The 25,276-nt window shown below is 44.1% G+C and overlaps 1 protein-coding gene and 1 pseudogene across 2 annotated transcripts in view; both read right to left on the bottom strand.

The window, feature by feature from the left end:
- Positions 1 to 903: 903 nt before the first annotated feature.
- The window catches only part of DHX57 (DExH-box helicase 57), a 76,882-nt gene continuing 52,509 nt past the window's right edge, over positions 904 to 25,276 (bottom strand). For both annotated transcript variants that reach the window (XM_015112156.3, XM_015112155.3), the window contains exons 17-24: positions 24,577 to 24,853; positions 21,717 to 21,812; positions 21,547 to 21,630; positions 18,226 to 18,360; positions 16,201 to 16,275; positions 9,149 to 9,283; positions 5,411 to 5,611; positions 904 to 1,562 (exon numbers count right to left, since the gene is read on the bottom strand). In XM_015112156.3, coding sequence (XP_014967642.1) covers positions 1,419 to 1,562; positions 5,411 to 5,611; positions 9,149 to 9,283; positions 16,201 to 16,275; positions 18,226 to 18,360; positions 21,547 to 21,630; positions 21,717 to 21,812; positions 24,577 to 24,853 — 1,147 coding nt within the window. In that variant the 3' untranslated portion in view covers positions 904 to 1,418. The remainder of the gene's footprint in view (positions 1,563 to 5,410; positions 5,612 to 9,148; positions 9,284 to 16,200; positions 16,276 to 18,225; positions 18,361 to 21,546; positions 21,631 to 21,716; positions 21,813 to 24,576; positions 24,854 to 25,276) is intronic.
- On the bottom strand, positions 12,895 to 14,548 carry LOC106992908 (argininosuccinate synthase pseudogene; annotated as a pseudogene).

The following is a 25,276-nucleotide window of genomic DNA, read 5'->3' as shown; positions in this document are numbered from 1 at the left end:
AGCCAAGGAGACTTCCTGAAAACTTAACTAAGGTAATACCTTGAAAAAGTGAACACCTTTCATTGATTTCACTGAGATGGTTTTGATTTAGTTTGAATTCTATCCATAGTATGGAACCTGTAGTGACCCTGTCCTGAGGTCCATTTTTTTTTTTTTGAGACAGTGTCACCTAGGCTGGAGTGCAATGGTACAATCTCGGCTCACTCCAACCCCCACCTCCCAGGTTCAAGTGATTCTCCCACCTCCGCCTCCCAAGTAGCTGGGACTATAGGCGCCCGTCACCATGCCTGGCTAATTTTTGTATTTTTAATAGAGATGGGGTTTCACCAAGTTGCCCAAGCTGGTCTTGAACTCCTGATCTCATGTGATTGGCCTGCCTCGGCCTCCTAAATTGCTGGGATTACAGGCATGAGCCACTGCGTCCAGCCCTGAGGTCTAAACAAACATACAAATATTTTTTCTACTCAGCAATTTGGGATCCTTCCTGGCCACACTGATAGATGTCCAGGGAGAATGTAAATCCCCTGATGTTTTCCAAAATGCTAGTGCCCCATTAGCCTAAGTGGTGGTGGTTGAAAAGAAGCAATTTCATAGAAAGCATTGTGATGGCTGTAAATCCGATGGCAACCTTTTTGACCTCATCCATGCCAACTCTGCCCCAGGAATGCTATTAAAATTCTCCTTCGGTGATGAGAAACGTGACCATTGCGTCTGGCTGAGTTCACAAGAGAGAGTAAAGATTCCTAAATGTAGAACTATGAAGACATCCAGATTGTTCTGCTTTTAAGAATAGGAGTGTTATCAATAAGGCCAGCTTGCATTTTAATACCAAAAGAGAACTCCTTCAAATTTTTTTAAGTTGCCCTTTAATGAGTAAAAATAAAAATCCCTCACAAGTCAAGGTTACTCAGTAGCCAATAGCCTAAAATGAAATTTTATTTTTTCTTGTTCACATAATTTTGTTTTTTTCCCCTTCTCTGTTCTGAATTCTCTCAGCTGAGCCTTGACGACAGGGAAAGAAAAAAAAAAAGGCGTAATTTCTCCTCATGCCCCTGTCTCACCCCAGTAAAAAGTAGGAGAAAAAGAATACACAGATTAAAACAGAATTATATTATACATTCACTTTTGTGTTATCAGGTGAACTTAATTCACTCCGGAATAGTCACAGAGACAAAGACAGGCAAGCTGGGTTTTAGGCTCTCACCCTTGACACTCCAAATTGTGCTGGGAGTGGCCAAGGCTTTGTTAGAAATGGCCCTAAGGGTATATGCACTGCCTCAGCTGCCTTGGGCTGCCTGCCCTGGGCTCCTCCACCAGGGCCAGCCCCAACAGGTCTTTAGTTGGAGGTAGAGGTTCTGCTGTTATTTCCCAGGTGAGCTAGAAGCAGGTGAGTAGCAAGCACTCTCTAAGACTGCTCTTTATTGTGTAGTAACAAGTTTCACAATTGTGCTGATGATCCGGGATCCTCGAGGACACGTACACAGATCAATGCTTGGGTTTTTAATTTTATCCTGGAGAAGCTGATCAAGTTCGCAACGAAGCTCCTTTACCAATTCAGCCACCTAAAATGAAAACTACAATTTGAGCAGTGCTTGGAGGAACAGGCAGGATAGGTTATTGGAGGGAAATACTCCAGTTATGATTACCATTATTTATATTTCTGATATAATTTTAACTCCATTAGGAACAAAAACCGTAAACACATTTTCATTTTGTAGTAGACTAAAGGAGGTCCATTATAAAAAAGTGCCTCTATCACATCTCATCTAAAGAAAAGATTTGGGCCAGGTGCAGTGGCTCACACCTGTAATCCCAGCACTTCGGGAGGCCGAGGCAGGTGGATCATGAGGTCAGGAGTTCAAGACCAGCCTGACCAATGTGAGAAACCCCGTCTCTACTAAAAATACAAAATTAGCTGGGCATGGTGGAGCATGCCTGTAATTCCAGCTACACGGGAGGCAGAGGCAGGAGAATCGCTTGAACCCAGGAGGCGGAGGTTGTGGTGAGCCAAGATCATGCCATTGCACTCTAGTCTGGGCAACAAGAGCGAAACTCCGTCTCAAAAATAAAAAAATCAAAAAAAGGAAAATAAAATTTACTGATCACTTCACAGAATACCTTGTTTCAAAAAAAAAAAAAAAAAAAGTGGTAGATAGGTTGGGCGTGGTGGCTCACTCCTGTAATCCCAGTACTTTGGGAGACTGAGGCAGGTGGATCACCTGAGGTCGGAATTCGAGACCAGCTTGATCAACATGGAGAAACCCCATCTCTACTGAAAACACAAAATTAGCTGGGCATGGGGGCACATGCCTGTAATCCCAGCTACTCAGGAGGCTGAGGCAGGAGAATTGCTTGAACCCGGGAAGCGGAGGTTGTGGTGAGCCGAGATCGCGCCATTGCACTTCAGCCTGGGTAGCAAGAGCAAAACTCCATCTCAAAAAAAAAAAAAAAAAAAAAAAGTGGGCTGGGCTCAGTGGCTCACGCCTGTAATCCCAGCACTTTGGGAGGCCAAGGAGGGCAGACCACGAGGTCAAGAGTTTGAGACCAGCCTGTCCAATATGGTGAAACTCCATCTCTAATAAAAATACAAAAATTAGCTGGGCGCGGTGGCTCACGCCTGTAATCTCAGCACTTTGGGAGGCCGAGGCGGGCAGATCACCTGAGGTCAGGAGTTCAAGACCAGCCTGACCAACATGGAGAAACCCTGTCTCTACTAAAAATACAAAATTAGCCAGGGTGGTGGTGCATGCCTGTAATCCCAGCTACTCGGGAGGCTGAGGCAGGAGAATTGCTTGAACATGGGAGATGGAGGTTGTGGTGAGCCGAGATTGCACCATCGCACTCCCACCTGGGCAACAAGAGCAAAACTCCGTCTCAAAAAAAAAAAAAAAAAAAAGCCAGGCATGGGCATGGTGGCGTGTGCCTATAGTCCCAGTTACTCAGGATGCTGAGGCAGGAGAATTGCTTGAACCCGGGAGGCGGAGGTTGCAGTGAACCAAGATGGTGCCACTGTACTCTAGCGTAGGCGACAGAGCAAGACTCCATCTCAAAAAAAAAAAAAAAAAAAAAAAGTGGAAGATATTAGATGAATCAAAAATCTCTGTAGCTTTGGGATACACTGTATGCTTTTATGGCATTTTGTTTATGCTGATGCTGTGGCACTGTAGATGTCTTCCCAACATCTGTTTTGCCCCTTCCCCACTGTATGGGAACCATGCAGTTTGGACCCTGCTCTAACTCAGGTTCACACTGTGAGCCTTGCCAGGGTGAATGGCTCAGGTACTCCACGTCTTCAAGTTCAGGACATCCCTTTGGTCACAGGAATTGGTTTAGGAGGGGAGCTTTGATTGAGCTTGTAGGCAAGAAAGTTTCTGGCTCTTCTGGACGGTATGTTGCATACATGTGACGCCAGGAGCTATTGCAAGCCCTTCAATACCACTAGGTTAACCACATTTTTGTCACCACTAAACTGCTAAATCAAACCAACCTTGCCTGGCCTTGACCTGGACTGTCCAGTAAGGTAGCCACTAGTCACAAGTGGCTTATCTAATGTCTACATGAAATGTGGCCAGCCCAAACTGAGATGTGCTGTGAATATAAAATATATACCTGATTTTGAAGACTTAATATGAAAAGGTAATGTAAACAATCTCAATAATTTTTATATTGATTACATGTTAAAATTAAAACATTTAGGTTAAATAAAATATACTAAGATTAATTTCATCTATTTCTTTTTACTTTTAAAAATGTGGCTACTAGAACAATTAAAATTACATATGTGGGTCACATTGTATTTCTGTTGGACACTGCTGCTCTAGACTATGTTAAAAGTTAAATATGCCAATCAATTTCTTTTAATGTTTGAGTTGGCATATCCGCTTCTTGTAACATAAGAATTCTAACAGATGCAGACGTTAAAATGAAATTTTATTTATTTATTTTTTTGAGACACAGTCTCACTCTGTCACCCAGGCTGAAGTGCAGTGGTGCAATCATGGCTCACTGAAGCCTTGACCTCTTGGGCTTGAGCAATCCTCTCACCTCAGCCTCTGGCAGCTGGGATTACAGGTGTCTACGTGAAGTTTTATCTATCTATGTATTTATTTATTTGATACGGAGTCTCGTTCTGTCACCCAGGCTGAAGTGCAGTGGTGTGATCTTGGCTCACTGCAACCTCTGCCTCCTAGGTTCGAGCGATTCTCCTGTCTCAGCCTCCTGAGTAGCTGGGATTACAGGCGCCCACCACCACGCCCAGCTAATTTTTTTGTGTGTGTATTTTTATGTATTCATTTTTTTGAGATGGAGTTTCCCTCTTGTCACTCAGGCTGGAGTGTAATGGCGTGATCTTGGCTCACTACAACCTCTGCCTCCTGGGCTCAAGAGATTCTCCTGCCTCAGCATCCTGAGTAGCTGGGATTACAGGTGCCCGCTACCACATCTGGTTAATTTTTTTGTATTTTTAGTAGAGATGGGGTTTCACCATGTTGGCCAGGCTGGTCTCGAACTCCTGACCTCAGGTGATCTGCTCACCTCGGCCTCTCAAAATGCTGGGATTACAGGCGTGAGCCACCGCACCTGGCTGAAGTTTTGTTTCTTAAATATGTACTCTCCATGAAATGTTTTTCACAGAGACTCCGTATAGTGAATAATTGAGACCTGACAATAAATGAAGAATTCAGACCCATTATCTTTTTCTCAAAATAGCAGTGGTGGAATCAGGGTGGTTTTTATTTATTTATTTTTGCTTATCTGTATTTTCTGACTTTTCTTTGGTGAACATCTATTATTTATATAACAATAAGGAAGGTCCAGCACCCTCACTTTACAGTTTCTGTCCTAGCCTTTTATACCAACCCCAGCCCATAACGAGACTTCCCTTCCCAGTATGCTTGCTGGAACTCTTATCAGGGCTCCACTCCTGGCCTCACTTCAGCCTCACTCTTTCTTAGTGTCCCAGTGTAGACCATCATTCATTTATTTTATTTTATTTTATTTTTTGAGACAGAGTCTCGCTCTGTTGCCCAGGCTGGAGTACAATGGCATGATCTTGGCTCACTGCAGCCTCTGCCCCTTAAGTTCAAGCGATTCTCATGTCTCAGCCTCCTGAGTAGCTGGGATTACAGGCACCCACCAACATGCCCAGCTAATTTTTGTATTTTTAGTAGAGACGGGGTTTGACCATGTTGGCCAGGCTGGTCTCAAACTCCTGGCCCCAAATGATCTGCTCGCCTCAGCCTCCCAAAGTGCCGGAATTATAGGTGTGAGCCACTGGGCTCGGCCGCCATCATTCATTTTTAATTAGGTCTGTTACCTTGGTTCCTAGAGGAATGCCCTTGACTTCATAACTTCATATTATCAAAGTCCCTCATGACCTGAGCCTCATAGAACAGACCAGTTCTCTGTTTACCTGATGGGAAGCAGCTACAAAACGGATCCAGCCATCATCCAGGGAGACAACGAACTCTCCTCTTTGAAGCTGCACATTCACTTGGCCTCCTCCAAACAAGACCAGCGGGTACACAGACACCATGCTGCAGTCTCGGATGAATACCCGACTCGTTTTTATCTTCTCGTGGTACAACAGGTAGGGGCTGTCAAAGTGTCTCACCTGTAACAAAAAACCTCAGATGATGACAGTGATGTCACTGGCAACAAAAAGGGAACACCCCCACCAGTCCCATGGATTTAAATACTGCCTGTCCATTAATGACTCCCCAAATTTATCTACAGCCCGTGACTTTCCTGAGCTCCAGATTTGCGTGTGTAACTATTGACTTGCCATCTCTTCTTGGACATTTAATAAGTATCTCACACTTTTGTGTTAAAAAAAAAAAAAAAAGCTTTGGTTTTTTATATTTTTTCCTAGAGATAGGGTCTCACCATGTTGCCCATGCTGGTCTTGAAACCCTGGGCTCCAGCAATCCTTCTGCCTTGGCCTCCCAAATTGCTGGGAATACAGGTGTGAGCCACTGTGCCTGGCCCAGATGGAATTCTTGATTCTTCTTCCTTGCAGTGTTCCCTATCTCGGGAAATGACGCTCCCATTCACCCAGGGGCTCAGGGCCCTAACTGAGGAGTCATCACTGACTATTCTTTTCCCCCTCACACCGTCTACATCGTCACTAAGTCCAGTCAGCTCTCTTTTCAAAATACAAAATGCCTTGATATATTCTCACCACTTCTACAGCTACCAAATTTTCTTTCTTTATTTTTTTTTGAGATGGAGTTTTGCTCTTGTTGTCCAGGCTGGAGTGTACTGGTGCAATCTCAGCTCACCGCAACCTCCGCCCTCTGGGTTCAAGAGATTCTCCTGCCTCAGCCTCTCAAGTAGCTGGGATTATAGGCCCCTGCCACCATGCCTGGCTAATTTTTGTGTTTTTAGTAGAGACAGGGATTTCATCATGCTGGCCAGGCTGGTCTTGAACTCCTGACCTCAGGTGATCTGCCTGCCTCCGCCTCCCAAAGTCCTGGGATTACAGATGTGAGCCACTGCACCCAGCCTTTTTTTTTTGAGATGCAGTCTTGCTCAGTCGCCCAGGTTGGAGTGCAGTGGTGTGATCTCGGCTCACTGCAATCTCTGCCTCCCAGGTTCAAGTGATTCTCCTGCCTCAGCCTCCCAAGTAGCTGGGACTACAGGCTTGCACCACCATGCCCGGCTAATTTTTGTATTTTTAGTAGAGATGGGGTTTCACCATGTTGGCTAGGCTGGTCTCAAACTCCTGACCTCAAGTCATCCGTCCGCCTCGGCCCTTCAAAGTGCTGAGATTACAGGTATGAGCCACTGCACCCAGCTACTAACTTAGTACAAACCATTGTCATCTCACAGAAACCACTGTGATGGCTTCTCGAGTGCTCTCCCCACTTCTATTTTTGCATTTTACAGTGTCTTTTCTACCCAGCAATCAAGGTGATCTTTTAAAAACGTAAGTCTGGCAGGGCGTGGTGGCTCATGCCTGTAATTCCAGCAATTTGGGAGACTAAGGCAGGTGGATCACCTGAGGCCAGGAGTTTGAAACTGGCCTGGCTAACATGGTGAGACCCCATTTCTACAAAACTGCAAACATCAGCTGGGAGCGGTGACGCATGCCTGTAATCCCAGCTACTCAAGGGGCTGAGGCAGGAGAATCGCTTGAACCTGGGAAGCGGAGGTTGCAGTGAGCTGAGACTGTGCCACTGCACTCTAGCCTGGGGGACAGAGAGACACTCTGTCTTAATAAATAAATAAAATAAAAATAAAAACATTAAGTTCAATTATGGCTCAAAACCCTCCAATGGTGTCCAAAGATTAAAATCTTAAGTCGTTGCCAGGGCTACCTGGTCCGCCCTACCCCACCCTGCCCCTCGTCCCCATGCAGCTCCTACCACTCTCACCCATGATCATCCCTCTCCACTGGCCTCTTCGTGCGCTTCCTGGAACACACCAAATACACTCCCACCTTGTGGTGTTTGCACTTATGTCCTCTGCTGGAATGTTTCTCCTTTCTCTATATCTGCATGACTCGCTTTTCATTTAGGATTTGCTCAGTTGTTTTCTCCTCCTGGAGTTCTTCCCTGACCACCCCATGTGCAGGGCCCCTCTCCTGTCACTCTCTGTCTCTCTATCCTGCTCTATTTTTGCTTTATAGCATTACCTGAGATTCTGTTTACTTATGTATTGCCTGTCTCCCTCACTAGAACATAAGCTCCTTGAGGGCAGAGACTGTGTGCATCTAGGTTCTTCCACTGTCCTCAATAGCCTACAACAGTGCCTGGCACAGAGTAGGCGCTAGTAGATATTACATGGATGCATGAACGATTTGGATTCTCAAAAGAGGAGTAGTTCTTTCTTGGAGAAACATGCAAAACAAACAAACAAAAGTATTAAAAAAAAAAAAAAAGGAGGGGGCCTGGAGCTAACTCAGGCCTGTGGTTCCTAACAGGCTGAAAGGGCAGATGACCTCCTGATCCTCAAAGTCCTCTAAGCTTAAGGAAATCCTTTCCAGGCTTTGTGAACATGGTCCTCAGTAGTTCCAGAGGATAGAGCAGCCTGAATGTTTCAAACCTGGGGACAAGGTATAGGAAGGACCATGTGAAGAGTCATGTGAGAATGTGTGGTACACTCTGGATATGAAGATTCAAGCAGGGAATTAACATAGTCAAATAGATGTTTTGTAAAGGTAATTCTGGCAGCAGTAGAGTAGTAGAAGGTTGGAGAGAGAAAGCACCAGAAGTAAGATTATTATAGAATTTCAGGCAAATGATATTTGGAGTTCGAGCTAAGGAAGTGGTAGTGGGGATAGTGGGGATAAAAGGCAAATCTTAGAGATGTCAAAAAAGAGACATTGATGGGACCTGGTGACCAACTGAGTTGGCGTAAGAAAAGAATTTGCTGATGCTTTCCAGCGGGAGAGCTCAGAAAAAAAAATGCAGGTCTGGAGAGACAGATCTGGGGTCTGTGTCTGCGTGTAAGCGGCAGTTGGGATGTGTAAGTGCTGTTGTGCGTTTGGTGGTTCAGGAAGAGTGCATGATGGTGAGAGAATAAGGACAAAGGATAGAACCACTGTTTCAGAGCAAAGGAAGAGAAGCAAATAAAGGAGATAGAGAGGATGACCAGAGAGAGAGAAGAAAGTGATATTTCAGAAGCAAAAATAACATCCAGGAGAATTTCAAGAGGAAGAGAGATTAGCAATGTCAAATACCATGTGAGAGGTGGCATGATGAGGACCAAGGGATGACACTGGCTTTGACAACTAAGAAGTTATTTGTAACTTCTGATGGGTTTAGTAAAGTGGTGGGGGCAGAAGCCTCACAGTGGCAGGCTGAGAGCTGAGGAAGTGGGATCAGCAAGAATAGGTCATTCATTTCCTTTTAAGGCATAGATTCAGTGATGTAATTAGCTCATGACTTCAATTACCATTGCAAAGAAACAATTTTATATCTGAAAGCAGGCTTGAGTACTTTTTGGTATTCAGTAGAATTTTCTTCAAATGGAAATAGTCTTTCCAGAAATAGTCCAATTTCTAGTCTGTTTATTCTTATTCAATCTTCCCTAAGACAGTGGTGCTGCTGGGCACAGCAAGTGATAGAACATGGTGTGGCTGAATTTAAGGGACTGTTTCCTACCCCAGGACGACCTGTAAACATTAAGTGTATACCACCGTTCTGACCTGATAGTTCACTGATGAAGGGTGAATGTGTACATATCCATCGTTCTTGGTGACAAACTTCAACTCAGCTGATTTTGGTTGCATTCTGACAGCTCCAGTACTGGTCTTCTGAAATTTTCCTTCTGGGCTTTTCACCTAAACAACAAGTATTTGTAAAAATAGACGTATAATACTGGGCGACAGAGCAAGACTCCGTCTCAAAAAGAAAAAAAAAGACATAGAATATATATATTCTCATAGAAAGTATCTCTTGGCACAAAAGCACAAAACCAGTCTTGCTCAGTCTTGCCTGAATAGCTTTCCTGTTTCTTCCCTTTCTTTCTTATTTTGTTTCCTTCTGAAAGCAGAACAAGCACATGCTTTTTTTTTTTCCACCAAGAAGTGTGAATATAGGTGCAGTGGCTCTGGGTGACTATACCACATTGTGGCCATGTGGGAGAAAACTATGTTGATATTTTGGTTCTGTACTGATGATCAGGTGCAGTGACCCAGCTGATGACACTGGACCAGAGATCTGAGTATCCCAATCCCAACACCTTTCTTGTTTTTTTTTTTTTTTTTTTTTTTGAGACCGAGTCTCACTCTGCACTCTGTCTCTCAGGCCAGAGTACAGTGGTGTGATCTCAGCTCACTGCAACCTCCGCCTCCCAGGTTCAGGCAATTCTCCTGCCTTAGGTTCCCAAGTAGCTGGGATTACAGGTGTGTGCCACCACACCCAGCTAATTTTTGTATTTTTAGTAGACACATGGTTTCACCATGTTGGCAAGGCTGGTCTTGAACTCCTGACCTCAAGCAATCTGCCTGCCTTGGCCTCCCAAAGTGCTGGGATTACAGGCGTGAGCCACCGCACCCAGACTGGTAAATATCTTTTTTTTTTTTTTTTTTTGAGATAGAGTCTCCCTCTACTGCCCAGATTGGAGTGCAGTGGAGCCATCTGGGCTCACTAAAAGCTCCGCCTCCTGGGTTCACACCATTCTCCTGCCTCAGCCTCCAGAATAGCTGGGACTACAGGCGCCTGCCACCACACCAGGCTAATTTTTTGTATTTTTAGTAGAGACGGGGTTTCACTGTGTTAGCCAGGATGGTCTCGATCTCCTGACCTTGTGATCCAGCCACCTCAGCCTCCCAAAGTGCTGGGATTACAGGCGTGAGCCACTGAGCCCGGCCTTTTTTTTTTTTTTGAGATGGAGTTTCACTCTTGTTGCCCCGGCTGTAGTGCAATGGCGCAATCTTGGCTCACTGCAACCTCTACCTCCTGGGTTCAAGTGATTCTCCTGCCTCCGCATCCCAAGTAGCTGGGATTACAGGCATGCACCACCATGCCCAGCTAATTTTGTACTTTTAGTGTAGATGGGGTTTCTTCATGTTGGTCAGGCTGGTCTTGAACTCCTGACCTCAGATGATCCACTTGTCTCGGTCTCCCAAAGTGCTGGGATTACAGGCATGAGCCACTGTGTTTGGCCTTTTTTTTTTTTTTTTGGAGATGGAGTCTCGTTGTGTCATCAGGCTGGAGTGCAGTGGCACAATTTTGGCTCACTGCAACCTCCGCCTCCCAGGTTCAAGTGATTCTCCTGCCCCAGCCTCCCGAGTAGCTGGGACTACAGGCGCACGCCACCACACCCAGCTTATTTTTGTATTTTTAGTAGAGATGGGGTTTCACCATGTTGGTCAGGATGGTCTCGATCTCTTTACCTCATGATTCACCCACCTTGGCCTCCCAAAGTGCTGGGATTATAGGCATGAGCCACTGTGCCCAGCCAGTAAATATCATTTTAATCTTCTCTTCCAAATTTATATTTTTATATATAAAAAGAAAAAACCATAAACACATAATATAAATAAAATAGCTTGAAAATGATGTATTTTCAATGATATCTTGAAAATAAACATATCTTGAAACTAAAATAGAATCTTTTTTTATAACCTACTTTTTAAAACTTAATATATTAAGAACATTTTTCTATGTTGTGACGTATTTTCCTAAAACATAATTTTCGATGGATATATAAGACCTTGTCGTAAGAATTTATAATAATTTAACCAATAAATTCCCTGTTATTTCAAATTTAGATTGTCTGCAATTATAAACAGTGCTGAAATGAATATTCTCCCAGCTGTATCTTTGTACATATCTGCAATTAATTATTTCCTAATAACAAATCCCTAGGAATAAAGCTGCTATCTAGAAAGGGGGTATAAACTTATATTCCTACTCTGAGTAAGAGTACTCATTTTGGGGGGTTCATGACAGCACCAGCATTATATTTATTTATTTGCATTATTATCAAACAATTATTTATTTATTTTAATCTATTTTTGGTAGAGATGGGATCTTGCTATGTTGCCCAGGCTGGTCTTCAATTCCTGGCCTTATGCAATCCTCCCACCTGGGCCTCCCAAAATGTTGGGATTGTAGGTATGAGCCACCTTACCTGGCCTATTTTTTATTTTAGGGATAGGGTCTCTCTATGTTGCCCAGGCTGGAGTGCAGTGGCTATTTACAGGCACAGTCATAGCTAACTGTAGCCTTGAACTCCTGGGCTAAAGTGATCCTCCTGTCTTAGCCTCCCAAGTAACTGAGATTACCAGTGCATGGTACCACATCTGGCAGTATTATAATTTTTAAAAAGTTTTGCCTATTTATTATTTTTTGAGACAGGGTCTCACTCTGTCACCCCGGCTGTAGTGCAGTGGCACAATCATGGCTCACTGCAGCCTCAACCTCCCAGGCTCCAGTTATCCTCCCACCTCAGCATCCCGAGTAGCTGGGACTACAGGCATGCACCACCACGCCTGGCTAATTAAAAAAAAATTTTTTTGTAGAGACAAGGTCTCACTATGTTGCCCAAGCTGATCTCAAACTCTTGGCCCCATGTGATCTTCTCACCTCAGGCTTACAAAGTGCCACGAGCCACTCTGCCCAGCCCAGTGTTGCCAATTTAAAAAGTAAAAAGAGGCTATTTCTTTGCTGTTTTTTTTTTTTTTTTAGACGGACTCTCGCTCTGTCGCCCAGGCTGGAGGCAGTGGTGCAATTGCAGCTCACTGCAACCTCCGCCTCTCGAGTTCAAGCGATTCTCCTACCTCAGCCTCCCGAGTAGCTGGGACAATAGGCACCCGCCACCACGCCTCCCTAATTTTTTTTTGTATTTTTAGTAGAGACAGTGTTTCACCATATTGGCCAGGCTGCTCTTGAACCTTGTGACCTTGTGATCTGCCCGCCTCAGCCTCCCAAAGTGCTGGGATTACAGGTGTGAGCCACCGCACCCGGCCTTCTTTGCTGTTTTAATTTGCATTTCTTCTTACTAGTAACACTGAATATAATTTTTGTGTATGTATTATCTGTTCAGTCATGTCCTTTGCCCACGTTTCTATTAGGTTCTATTAGATCTTTTATTTAGTCTTTTTTTTTTTTTTTTTTTTTTTTTTTTGAGACAGAGTCATGTTCTGTAGCCCAGGATGGAGTACGATGGTGCGATCTCTGCTCACTGCAACCTCCGCCTCCCAGGTTCAAGCTATTTTTCTGCCTCAGCCTCCCAAGCGGCTGGGATTACAGGCACTCACCACCATGCCCAGCTAATTTTTGTATTTTTTAGTAGAGATGGGGTTTCACCATGTTGGCCAGGCTGGTCTCAAACCCCTGACCTCAGGTGGTCTGCCCACCTCGGCCTCCCAAAATGCTGGGATTACAGATGTGAGCCACCACGCCCGGCCTTAGTCTTTTTTTCTTTTTCTTTTTTTAAATTGTCATTTTATAGCTCCCCACTGTAGCTGCCCCCCACCCTTCCCTTTGATGACCACTTTTACAGGCTTCAGGGGGACCAGGGAACAAAGCTGGGGCCCGGTAGCCCCACGACACTGTTAGCCAGAGAGAACAAGTCACAGTTACAAATTATCACAACAATTAGTGCCTGTACTTGGGAGATCTGCAAAGTGAGGCGGCTCTAGCTCCCCATTGTACAGGGGTCTATTTGGCAGTGACCTTGCTCTGAGATGATGATATTCCTTCAGCCTGAGGGAATTGATGTTGATGAGACTGGTGGCATCGACTGGCTGGCTCACCATTGCCCTGCATGTTCACGCTCACTGCTCCCCACTGTAGAGAGACAGTGGGGCTCCTGGCAGAGGATGTACACCTGGCCCTTGAAGATGGACACCTGCACTTTCCCTTCCACTTGCTCCTGGGACTTGGCGATGCAGTGGCGGGCAAAGTCACACTCAGGGCTGTGCCAGAAATCGGTGTACACCAACTCAGCAAATTTCAAGCCCAGGCCTTGTTTGATTCTGCGCACTTCCTGGTCCATGGCAAAGGCCTCAGTGTCTAAATGAGGGTAGTAAAGGATGGTGCCTGCTGGGGTCTTGTAGATACCTCAGGACTTCATTTCAATGAAGCGGGTCTCCACGATGTCAATATGGCCCACACTGTGCTTGCCTGCGACTTCATTCAGGTACACGAAGAGCTCCAAGGAGGTCTGGTGGGTGGTGCCATCCTTAATGCTTGTCACTTTCACGGGGACCCCTTTTTCACTCAATCTTGAGAATGTTGGTGGTGTTGGGGGCTTTGGTTGGGTCCTGGATCTTCATGTAGAGACTTGAAGGTGCTGGGTTCTTGGGGTTCTCCAAGATTCCAGCCTCATAGCTGATGTGCATGAGGTTCTCATCCATGTTCCATGGGTGCTTCGGAGTGACTGGGATGGGAATCCTATGTTTCTTTGTATATTCCATCAGATCACTGTGGCCCTTGAACTGGTTGTAGAAGTTGGGGATCCTCCCGGGAGCAATGACCTTAATCTGGGGGGCCAGTGAGTAGCAGGTGAGCTCAAACTGGACCTGATCATTCCCCTTTCCCATGGCACTGTGGGACATACACTTGGCCCCATCCCGCTGAGCAATTTCCACTTGTTTGCGGGTGATGCAGACGCTGGGGAGAGAGGGGCCCAGGAGGTAGCGGTCCTTATACAGTGCACTGGACTGGACGGCTGGCCAGATGAACTCCTCCACAAACTCCTTGCTGATGTCCTCAATGAAAACCTTTTTGGGCCCAAGGTTCAGTGCCTTCTTCCTGGCTTCCTTGAAGTCTTCCTTCTTGCCGATGTTGGCAAGGTAGGCAATGATGTCATAGCCTTGTTCCTTGAGCCACATACAGAAGGTGTCCAGGCCGCCACTGTAGGCCAGAACCACGGAGCTTTTGCTGAACATAGCATCTGGGATTGGAGGTGCAAGTTCCTGGCACCTGAAATCTGTCTTTATTGCTCCGTGAACCACTCGGGGCCTGGGGAGCAATGGCAGGCGACAGAGCAGGGCCCAAGTCTTTCTTATTGATGAGTTCTTAGATATACAGTCAGATACATCACCTTTTCCTTTTTGGCTTAGCCTCAAAACTATATTGTTACCTAAAACTTCTTATCCCACATTTATGTTCTTTGTTTCTACATTTTAAGTCTCCACATGATTTTTTCCCCACATTCTTTTTCTTTTTTCTTTTTTCTTTTTTTAGAGACAGGGTTTTGCCATGTTGCCCAGGCTGGTCTCAAACTCCTGAGCTCAAGCAATCCGCCCACCTCAGCCTCCCAAAGTGCTGGGATTACAGGCATGAGCCAATGCTCCTGGCCCCCACATTCTTTTTTAAATAATCTTTTTATTTTGAAGTAATTATAGACTCTCAGGAAGTGGCAAAATAGTACTGAGTTCCTTGTACCCTTCACCCAGCTTCCATCAACGGTAAGACCTTACATTACTAGAGTATGATAGCAAAACCAGTAAATCTATATCCAAATGACTTTTTTTCCCTTTCATAACCACACTACAAAGCACAAACAATTTTTTAAAAGTACATTTCAAATGGTTTAAAAAGCATACAAGTGCTAAGCAGAAAATGAGCCATAAATCAGTCAGACGTTAACTGAGGATTTAATAAAAAAAGTGAAGGCTTTGAAAAATGATCCAGTATTCTGCCAAATCCAAACTCTTTGGGGAAAATGGTGCCTTGTTAGGGATGAATAATCAAAACTCAGGTAAAAGTCCAAGAGCACACTCAGGTAGCGTTTCCAGTAGTCTGGCCACAGGTAGTCTTATGGCAAAGCACTGATTTTTTATTTTTATTTGAGACAGAGTTTCGCTCTTGTTGCCCAGGCTGGAGTGCAATGGCGTGATCTCGGCTCACCGAAACCTCCGCCTCCTGGGTTCAAGCGATTCTCCTGCCTCAGCCTCCTGAGTAGCTGGGATTACAGGCGTGCATCACCACGCCTGGCTAATTTTGTATTTTTAGTAGAGATGGGGTTTCTCCATATTGGTCAGGCTGGCCTCGAACTCCCGGCTTCAGGTGATCCGCCCGCCTCGGCCTCCCAAAGTGCTTGGATTACAGGCGTGAGCCATCGCACCTGGCCCTTATTATTTACTTGTTTGTTTGTCTTTGAGACAGTCTCGGTCTGTGGCCCAGGCTGGGGTACAGTGGCATGGTCTTGGCTTATTGCAACCTCTGCCTCCTGAGTTCAAGCAATTCTCCTGCCTCAGCCTCCTGAGTTGCTGGGATTACAGGTACGCACCACCACGCCCAGCTAATTTTTGTATTTTTAGTAGGTACGGGGTTTCACCATGTTAGCCAGGCTGGTCTCAAACTCCTGATCTCATGATCTGCCCACCTCGGCCTCCCATAGTGTTGGGATGACAGGCGTGAGCCACCATGCCTGGCTATTTACTTTTAGTCCAGAGTAGAGGGCGTAAGATAAACTGTAGTTGAATCAAGTTTCCAACTAACATAGAAAGTTAGTTACATATAGGTTGGCCGACTGACATTTATGTCTATTTTAATTTTTGGAATATCATATGTCAGAAGGATTAAAAATTTTATACAATAAATGTGTTATTGAATAATGTATCCCAACAGATTTGGGGAACTGAAGGAGTGAAAACGTATGCTAAGTTTAAAAGGGTGTGTGTGTGCGTACACATGTGTATATATCTCTTTAAGATGATTAATATGCACATCTTAACTTATATCACTTGGCTACAAATCAAACAAAAAATGGAAGGATCTAGGAAAAATGTTTTGTTACCTGCACTACATTTGGATACAAAGCAGCACACAGCATTGCTGATATCAGCTTGGGGTTCTCAGCATTTGAGTTTGCCTATGAGAAAAGTACAGCATTAATTAACAAGTAATATGGCTATTTCTTCTTTTGTTTTGAGACGGAGTCCCACTCTGTCACCCAGGCTGGCATGCTGGCATGCAGTAGCGTGATCTCGGCTCACTGCAACCTTTGCCTCCTGGGCTCGAGTGATTCTCCTGCCTCAGCCTCCCAAATAGCTGGGATTACAGGCATGTGCCACCATGCCCAGTTAATTTTGTAGTTTTAGTAGAGACAGGGTTTCTCCACGTTGATCAGGCTGGTCTCGAACTCCTGACCTCAGGTGAGACGCCTGCCTCGGCCTCCCAAAGTGCTGGGATTACAGGCGTGAGCCACCGTGCCCGGCCTCTTTTTTTTCTTTTTGAGACGGAGTTTTGCTCTGTCACCCAGGCCAGAGTGCAGTGGCGCCATCTCAGCTCACTGCAACTTCTGACTCCCAGGTTCAAGCGATTCACCTGCCTTAGCCTCCCGAGTAGCTGGGATTACAGGCGTGCACCACTATGCCCAGTTAATTTTTGTATTTTTGGTAGAGACGGAGTTTCACCGTGTTGGCCAGGATGGTCTCTAACTCTGGACATCAAGTGATCTGCCTGTGTCAGCCTCTCAAAGTACTGAGATTACAGGCGTGAGCCACTGTGTCTGGCTCTAATATGGTTATGTCTGTGCCGTAGAATTTACCATTTTATTATATTTGGTCTCTACCTTAAAGCAAAAAAAGAGCATCTAATTTCTATCTCTTTGCTAGAAAAACTATTTCTAAGTAAAAAACAAATCTACTGGACCACAGTCACATTGGACCCATTCCAAGGAGCCTACAATGACTTTCTAGACTTTTGCAAAGCAGTTACAAAGCCAGTGTTCCGAAGTATAAATGGAGAAAGAAATTCTGGTTCATGAGATGTTCAGAATCTCCGGGAAGTGCTAACTGCACTTGGAACACAGGGGCTTCAGGTTCATCTTACAGAAGTGCTCTTCCTACAGTTATAGAAAAAAACTGTCCTGTGTTAGAAAAAATGCTGGCCTGATTTAAGAAAATTCTACCGGAAGTCTATTCTACCTTTTATGAATTTATCAAGAAGCAGCATGAAATTTTAAAACCAAAAACAACAGCAATGATGAGCAGAAAACCTTCTATTCTTTTTTTTTTTTTTTTTTTTTTGAGGCGGAGTTTCGCTCTTGTTGCCCAGGCTGGAGTGCAATGGCAGCTCCCCACACCCTCTGCCTCCCGGGTTCAAGCGATTCTCCTGCCTCAGCCTCCCGAGTAGCTGGGATTACAGGCATGTGCCACCATGCCTGTATTTTTGGTAGAGACAGGGTTTCTCCATGTTGGTCAGGCTGGTCTCGAGCTTCCGACCTCAGGTGATCTGCCCATCTTGGCCTCCCAAAGTGCTGGGATTATAGGCATGAGCCACTGTGGGCATGAGCCACTGTGCCCAGCCCCCTCTATTCTTATGAGTGTTAGCTGACACTTAAAAAAATTTTTTTATACTTTTTTCTTTTTTTTTTTTGAGGCAGGGTCTAGCTCTGTTACCCAGGCTAGAGTTCAGTGTCTCAATCTTAGCCCACTGCAACCTCTGCTTCCTGGGCTCAGATCATTCTCCCACTTCACCCTCCCATGTAGCTGGGATGACAGGTGGTACACCACCATGCCTGGTTAATTTTTTTGCAGAGATGGGGGTGGGGGTGGGGTTTCACCATGTTGCTCTGGCTGGTCTCGAACTCCTGAGCTCAAGCAATCCACCTGCCTCAGCCTCCCAAAGTGTTGGGATTATAGGCATGAGCCACTGTGCCAGGTCAGCTGATATTTATTTGCGCAAAGTAGAAAATCAAGAATGCCATTAACCCACTGCTCATAAGGCTTAAGGGAAGAATGTCTACAAGTGTTCTCAGGTTAAGATCGTATTTAGGTGCTAATCAAAGAGAAACAAGAACCAACTCCACATTCTTTACCTCTTCTCCTGTGGCATCTAAGACACCATCTCCTCCTTGGGCCCTTTTCTCAATTTCCCTTGCTCTGAGCCCTTCCCGTGCAAACCCTATATCCGATAACAGCTCCGTGAATTGTCGTTTGAGGCTGGCCATTTCCTAAAAGAAGTGGAAAAACCTTTAAGCAAGGGCATCAGCATAACAGTGTTAAGTCTTACAAAAATGAGTGACTACGAAAATGCATTATTTCAGGGGATAGCAATGAGGCTCAAGCGGATTCATCACTCAGAGAGGAAGAGGATCTTGTCTGGTCATTTCCAAGAAGCAGCTTTCACTTACACAAACTGGCAGGCAGAGTGAAACAGTTATGCAGAAATGCAAAAATTCAGTAAATCCAAGGATCATTTATTTCACTCTAGATTACAATTTTAAACACTTTCATTGGATTTTGGGTAGGCCTGATTTTCCACGAAATTCTTAGGACAGCAAAACATGCGGCTGGTTTTGACTGGAATTCCAACTCCAAGTGCTGCGGCACTGTCTACTGTCTAGCTTTTCCTACTTGCATTGCTGCTCCTGTCCTCTCAGTTCCTTACTCAGGCCTAGAGTGGTTCGTGCTCTCGGTGGAACTCAGCAGAATGTTTCCTCTTTCTCTTTCCTTATGGTCTTGCTGGCTCATATCTTTTCCTAGGAATAGGGACATCATTAAGTGGTTTAAGATTTTTTTTTTTTTTTTGAGACAGTCTTGCTCTGTCGCCCAGGCTGGAGTGCAGTGGCACGATCTCGGCTCACTGCGATCTCTGCCTCGTGGGTTCAAGCGATTCTCCTGCCTTAACCTCCTGAGTAGCTAGGACTACAGGCACGTGCCACCATGCCCAGCTAATTTTTGTATTTTTAATAGAGATGGGGGTTTCACCATGTTGGCCGGGCTGCTCTCGAACTCCTGATCTCAGGTGATCCACCCACCTTGGCCTCCCAAAGTGGTGGGATTACAGGCGTGGGCCACCACGCCTGGCTGTGGTTTAAGATTCAGATACTCCTTTTAGTGGTTGAGCACAAATGTGAGAAAGAAAGTATAAACTTCTTTCTTTTGTGGCTACTGTTCTCACATGGGCTGCATATCAGACAAAGAGAAGGAGATAATAATCATTTAAGGAACTGAAAGCTAAGCGACACTACCCTGTCTCTCAATGATGGTTTAAGTATTTTCTTGGAATGTCTCAAGTGTACATGGATAGCTATAATATAACTAGGAGTTAAATATACCACAGTTTCTATTTCATGACAAGGTTTTAATTGAAATCTTAAAAAAAAAATCCTACAATCTAAGCTGGAGTTTAGTGAAAAGACGCAACTCTTGTTTGATGGACCTCATAAGTCACAGCAAAATCTATACATAGCCTAACAAAAAATAAATAAATAAATTTAGTAGGAAATATAATTTAAAAGAAATATCCTCATCTTATATTTAAGCATCTTAATGACTTGAGAAAATATTTCTTACTACCCTGTACATATAAATACCCCCCCTTTGATTATTGATTCTCAGCCTCCAAGTAGCTGGGACCACAGGCATACACCATCACGTGTGGCTAATTTTTATATTTTTTGTAGAGACGGGGTTTCGCCATGCTGCCCAGGCTAGTCTTGAACTCCTGGGCTCAAAGGTTCTGCCTGCCTTGGCTTTCCAAAGTGCTGGGATTATAAGCATGAGCCACTGTGCAGGGACCCAAAATCTTTGAGTAAAATATGCTTTGCAAAGATGTGTGCCATCATTATTTTGACTTCTCATACCACTCTGGAATTTATTTATTTATTTATTTTTTGAGACAAAGTCTCCCTCTGTTGCCCAGGCTGGAGTGCAATGGCACAATCTCAACTCACTGAAACCTTCATCTCCTGGTTTCAAGTGATTGTCATGCCTCAGCCTCCTGAGTAGCTGAGATTGCAGGTATGAGCCACCACGCCCAGCTAATTTTTTGTATTTTCAGTAGAGATGGGGTTTTGCTATGTTGGCCAGGCTGGTCTTGAACTCCAGGCCTCAAGTGATCTGCCTGCCTCGGTCTCCCAAAGTGCTGGGATTATAGGCGTGAGCCATAGTCCCTGGCCTCATCCCACTTTGGAAGGGGACCTAAAACACTGTTGCAACAGGGGACAGAAGCCCTGTCTCTACATTATACAGAAGATACGACATTTTTAATTTTTATTTTTTTGAGACAGGATCTCCCTCTGTTGGCCTAGGCTGGAGTACAGTAGGGCGTTCATGGCTCACTGCAGTCTTGACCTCCCAGGCTCAAGTGATCCTCCCACCTCAGCCTCTGGAGTAGATGGGATTATAGGCCCAAATCACTAGGTCTGGCTGATTTTTGTATTTTTTATAGAGATGGGGTTTTGCCATGTTTCCCAGGATGGTCTCAAACTCTTGGCTCAAGCAATCCTCAGGCTCCCAAAGTGCTGGGATTATAGGTATGAGCCACCAAGCCCGGCTAAACATTTTCTTGTATACTTAGTAGGTTCTGATAGATGTAAGAAAAATAACAAAATCTGGTTCAGTATTAGTTCTTTGGTTTTGGGGAGAGGGTAAGGGGATTAGAGATGGCCATGGACCCCTCTGAAAAGCTGATGAAAGCTATGGTCCATCTCTCCAGAATAACGCACACATGCATAAGCATACAATTTTGTATACAATTTCAGGGGCTCAGAGATTCCGGTTAAGAATGCCTGGTGTAGCCTGGCGTGGTGGCTCACGCCTGTAATCCCAGCACTTTGGGTGGCCAAGGTGGGTGGATCATGAGGTCAGGAGTTCAAGATCAGCCTGGCCAGCATGGTGAAACCCTATCTCTACTAAAAACACAAAAAAATTAGCTGGGCATGGGGGTATGCACCTGTAATCCCAGCTATTCAGGTGCCTGAGGCAGGAGAATCGCTTGACCCTGGGAGGTGGAGGTTGCAGTGAGCCGAGATCACGCCACTGCACTCCAGCCTGGGTGACAGAAGGAGACTCTGCCTCAAACAAACAAACAAATGAAAAAGCATCCCTGGTGTAATTACTGAAAAAACTGACTTCCAGTAAGCAGCAATCTTCGGAGTGCCTATGTTCTACCCTATCCTCCACATAAGTAAACAAAAATTCACCACAAAGAGGAAAAGGAGGTCAGTGGAAAGGTCCAGCACAGAAAGCCTGATATCACAGTGCAGGAGTCCATTTTACCCGGCTGGTAAAGCCAAATATACTCCAGAAATAACATTTGCAATGTTAAGACAGGACACATAAGATAAAGTCGCAGCACCCTCTGGTGAGCTACTCTAATACAAAATGAAGAAAAAGCCACAGACACAACTCACCTGCAGAACTCTTCCGGACAAGAAGTTTTGTCTGCAGTAATTATAACCTGCACGCACACCTTCTCTTGTACTTAGCTGCCATCCCTAAATTTTGGAGAAAATCAAACTGAACTTACTCAGTCTTTAGCGCCAACATGGAATAAAACGAAGCTATTAGGTCATATGCTTACCTTATACGCTTGTAGAAGGGCCAGATAATCACTGTTTGCGAATGCAAATTCCAGCTTTTTCTGGTTAGCTTCTTCTTTTTTATCCCAGGGAGATACCTAAAGGACGGAGGAAAATCAGATTTAAAGAACACTTTTTTTTTTTAAAGACAGGGTCTTGTTCTGTTGCCCAGGCTGGAGTGCAGTGGTGCGATCATAGCTCACTGCAACCTTGATCTCCCAGGCTTAAGCAATCCTCCTGCCTCAGCCTCCCTGGTAGCTGGGACTACAGGTGTGCCCCATCATGCCAGCGAATTTTTAAAAATTTTCGGTAGAGATGGAGTCTCATGTTGTGCAGGCTGGTCTTGAACTCCTGGGCTCAGGCAATTGGCCCACCTCGGCCTACCAAAGTGCTGGCATTATAGGCATGAGCCACCACACCCCAGGTCCTACAGGACACTTTTAATCTGAGGTTTCAAATGGCATTTTCCTATTGCTAAAGCCAGATGCCTTGGGAAAGGATTTTGCATGGAAAAGTGTAATCAGTGGGTCAGCTAATGAAAGGCAGTTATGATGGTAAATGGCAAGCTCACAGTCTTTGCTCTGTGAGTCTGCCTGCCCACCCAAAAGAAGCTCTTCTGGGTCTTTTAGTTCCAAGTGGCAAGAGTCATCAAAGAGCCACTCATTCTAAAGCTACATTTAAAACCTAACATTCTGTTATCTGTGTTCTTTATTTTACAGATTCTTATTCATCTTCTACGTTTGAATCTCCCTTGCTACTATACCCACACTAGTGTTTTACTCTTATTTATTGTTTTACTTAAAAATCTACACTGGGAAGAATCCTCTTATTTTATTACAAATGTTTACAGGTCTTCCTTTTCCCTACAAATGTGTAAAATCAGCAGGGAAGTAAATTTTCACCGCTTTACACATACTAATTCATTAATCCAATGATATTTCTCTGCCTTCTCAGGCTCTAAAGATACCAGCATGAGCTTCAGTAGTTTCTCATGGCAATCTAAACCAATGCCCTAGCTGTAACACCACTGAAAATCATTCTAAACCAACCATAGTGCTTCTAATTTTTGTATATTTAAATATCTTATAACTAATATAACAGCAGTAAAATTTTAGTTTCTACTTGAAAGTAAAATTCCTTCCTTTTTAGACAGGCCAGTGGGAAAAGGATTGCACGTGGGAGATGAATATTATGTTTACAGAGTCCAGCAAAGGACAGGTGCTCAGTTTTGGCTAAGGATGACATCAACATTTCTTCTCTCTCTCTCTTTTTTTGTGTTTTTTCTTCAGATCACTAAACGAAGGGAGACATCAACATTTCTGGATTCAGAGTCCAGAATGCTCACCATTATACCACGGAACCTCACACCAGACATCAACATTTCTAATGAGTCTTTCTTTTTTTTTTTTTTTTTTTGAGATGGAGTCTCGCTGTGTCGCCCAGGCTGGAGTGCAGTGGCCGGATCTCAGCTCACTGCAAGCTCTGCCTCCCGGGTTTTCACGCCATTCTCCTGCCTCAGCCTCCCGAGTAGCCGGGACTACAGGCGCCCGCCACCTCGCCCGGCTAGTTTTTTGTATTTTTAGTAGAGACGGGGTTTCACCGTGTTAGCCAGGATGGTCTCGAACTCCTGACCTCGTGATCCACCCGTCTCGGCCTCCCAAAGTGCTGGGATTACAGGCTTGAGCCACTGCGCCTGGCCATGAGTCTTTCTTGATTCCAATAAAAGAAAATGGTCAGTGAGAGGTTGGTTTAGATTATTTGGGAAAAGGCAATGGAAGTCTTGTTCACAAGGTTGATACTGTGTACCCCCAGCAAGTTATGTCACCTCTTCGGGTTCTTGGTTTTATCATTTCTTTCTTTTTTTAAAGACTAGTCAAGTCTCAACAATCAATTGAGATAACTCACTACCACTGGACCAGCTGGTTTATAATTTGTTGTTAAGTCAGGGAGCTGGACTAAGATCTTTTTGCAGATCTGTGAGTTTATAATTCGATGACATATAACATTAAAACTGAAGAAAATGAATACATCCATTGATTCCCCTAACTAGATAAAATAAGCCACGATAAAAATAAAGGCAGATTGCTTATCATGAAAGGACCGGTAAAAAAGATTTTTTTTAAATGAAGAAAAAAAAAAAAAAAGGCAGACTGACACTCCACCTAACAGCAGAAAATCCTTTCTTCTCAAGTATACGTGGAACACCCTTCAGGATAGACCATATGCTTGACCATAAAACAAAGCTCAATACATTTTAAAGAGGATTGAAATAGTACAAATATGTTCTCTGTCCACAATAGACTGAAATTAGAAATCAATAATGAAAAAAATCTTGCGAACTCACAAATATATAGAAATTAAACAACTCATGCCTAAATAATAAAGGGTCACAGGAGAATAAAAAGGAAAATCAGAAAATACTTTGAGATGAATGAAAAGGAAAACCAAAACATATGGGACACAGCTAAAATAGTCCTTAGAGAAAAACTGAGAGCTGTACATGCTTACATAAAAAAGAAAGATCTCAGAACAATAACCTAACCTTCTACTTTAAGACACTAGAAAAAGAAGAGCAAACTAAACAGAAAGAAGGAAAGAATAAAGAGCAGACAGTAATGAAATAAAGAACAAATTGGATGACATTGTTCCCTAAAAAATCTTTTTGTTTGTTTTATTTGTTTTTGTCTTTTCAGAAATTTATTTTTGACCTTCTCCCCATGCAGATGTGCCCTAAAAAATTCACATCTAACATACAAGCAAATTTTTAGGGGGTTCACATGCCCTTGATTCCCCCATGGTCCCCTTAGAGACCTATGGTCGTCCTCTTAGAGACTCCAGTTTAGATGAATGTTGTTTACTTACAAATGGAGACTTAAAAGCCAAACTGGCAGCAATGGTGAGAGCAGGATCCAAACAGCGGAAGATGGACCCAAACAACATTAGTTTGCCAATTCTCACATCCACAGGCAGAGAGGCCAAGTGATACCCAAGAGGGGTCAATTTTTCATCTGGAGTTAATGCTCCTAAGTCTCGTAATCGTATTTTTGAGGCACGAAGAGAATCGGCGTGTGGAGGTTCAATAAGCCGAGAGAACACAGACTGGAGATTATGAGCACTAAACATCTCTAAAATTTTAATTCTGAAAAGGAAACAAAATAACAATTTGTCAATTTTATTTCTGGTGGGATGACACAGAGGAATAATTTCTTGTGAGTGAGAATAATTGACAAGTTTAAATACAAATTTTTAAAATCTCGTGTTTTCTACTTCTACCAATAAACCACAGAAGCACTTTCAGATGCTGAAACTTACTCATATTCAGAATAAAATTCTCTCTATAAACTTTCAAAATGCTTCTTTCCTTAATGGTGGGATCGAATTATGAAACAGAGTTCATGACAAAAGATAATAAGTGCTGGCAAGGATGTGGAAAACTTGGAACCCTGCACATTGTTGGTGGGAATGTAAAATGATGCAGCCACTATGAAAAACAGGATAGAGATTCCTCAAAAAATTAAAAATAGAACTACCATATGATCCAGCAACCCCACTTCTAAGTATA

The sequence above is a fragment of the Macaca mulatta genome, chromosome 13 (genome assembly GCF_049350105.2).
Source record: "Macaca mulatta isolate MMU2019108-1 chromosome 13, T2T-MMU8v2.0, whole genome shotgun sequence".
In the NCBI taxonomy this organism is placed as follows: Eukaryota; Metazoa; Chordata; class Mammalia; order Primates; family Cercopithecidae; genus Macaca; species Macaca mulatta.
Note: the sequence above shows the minus strand (reverse complement) of the source record. Positions and strands in the feature narration are given on the sequence as shown.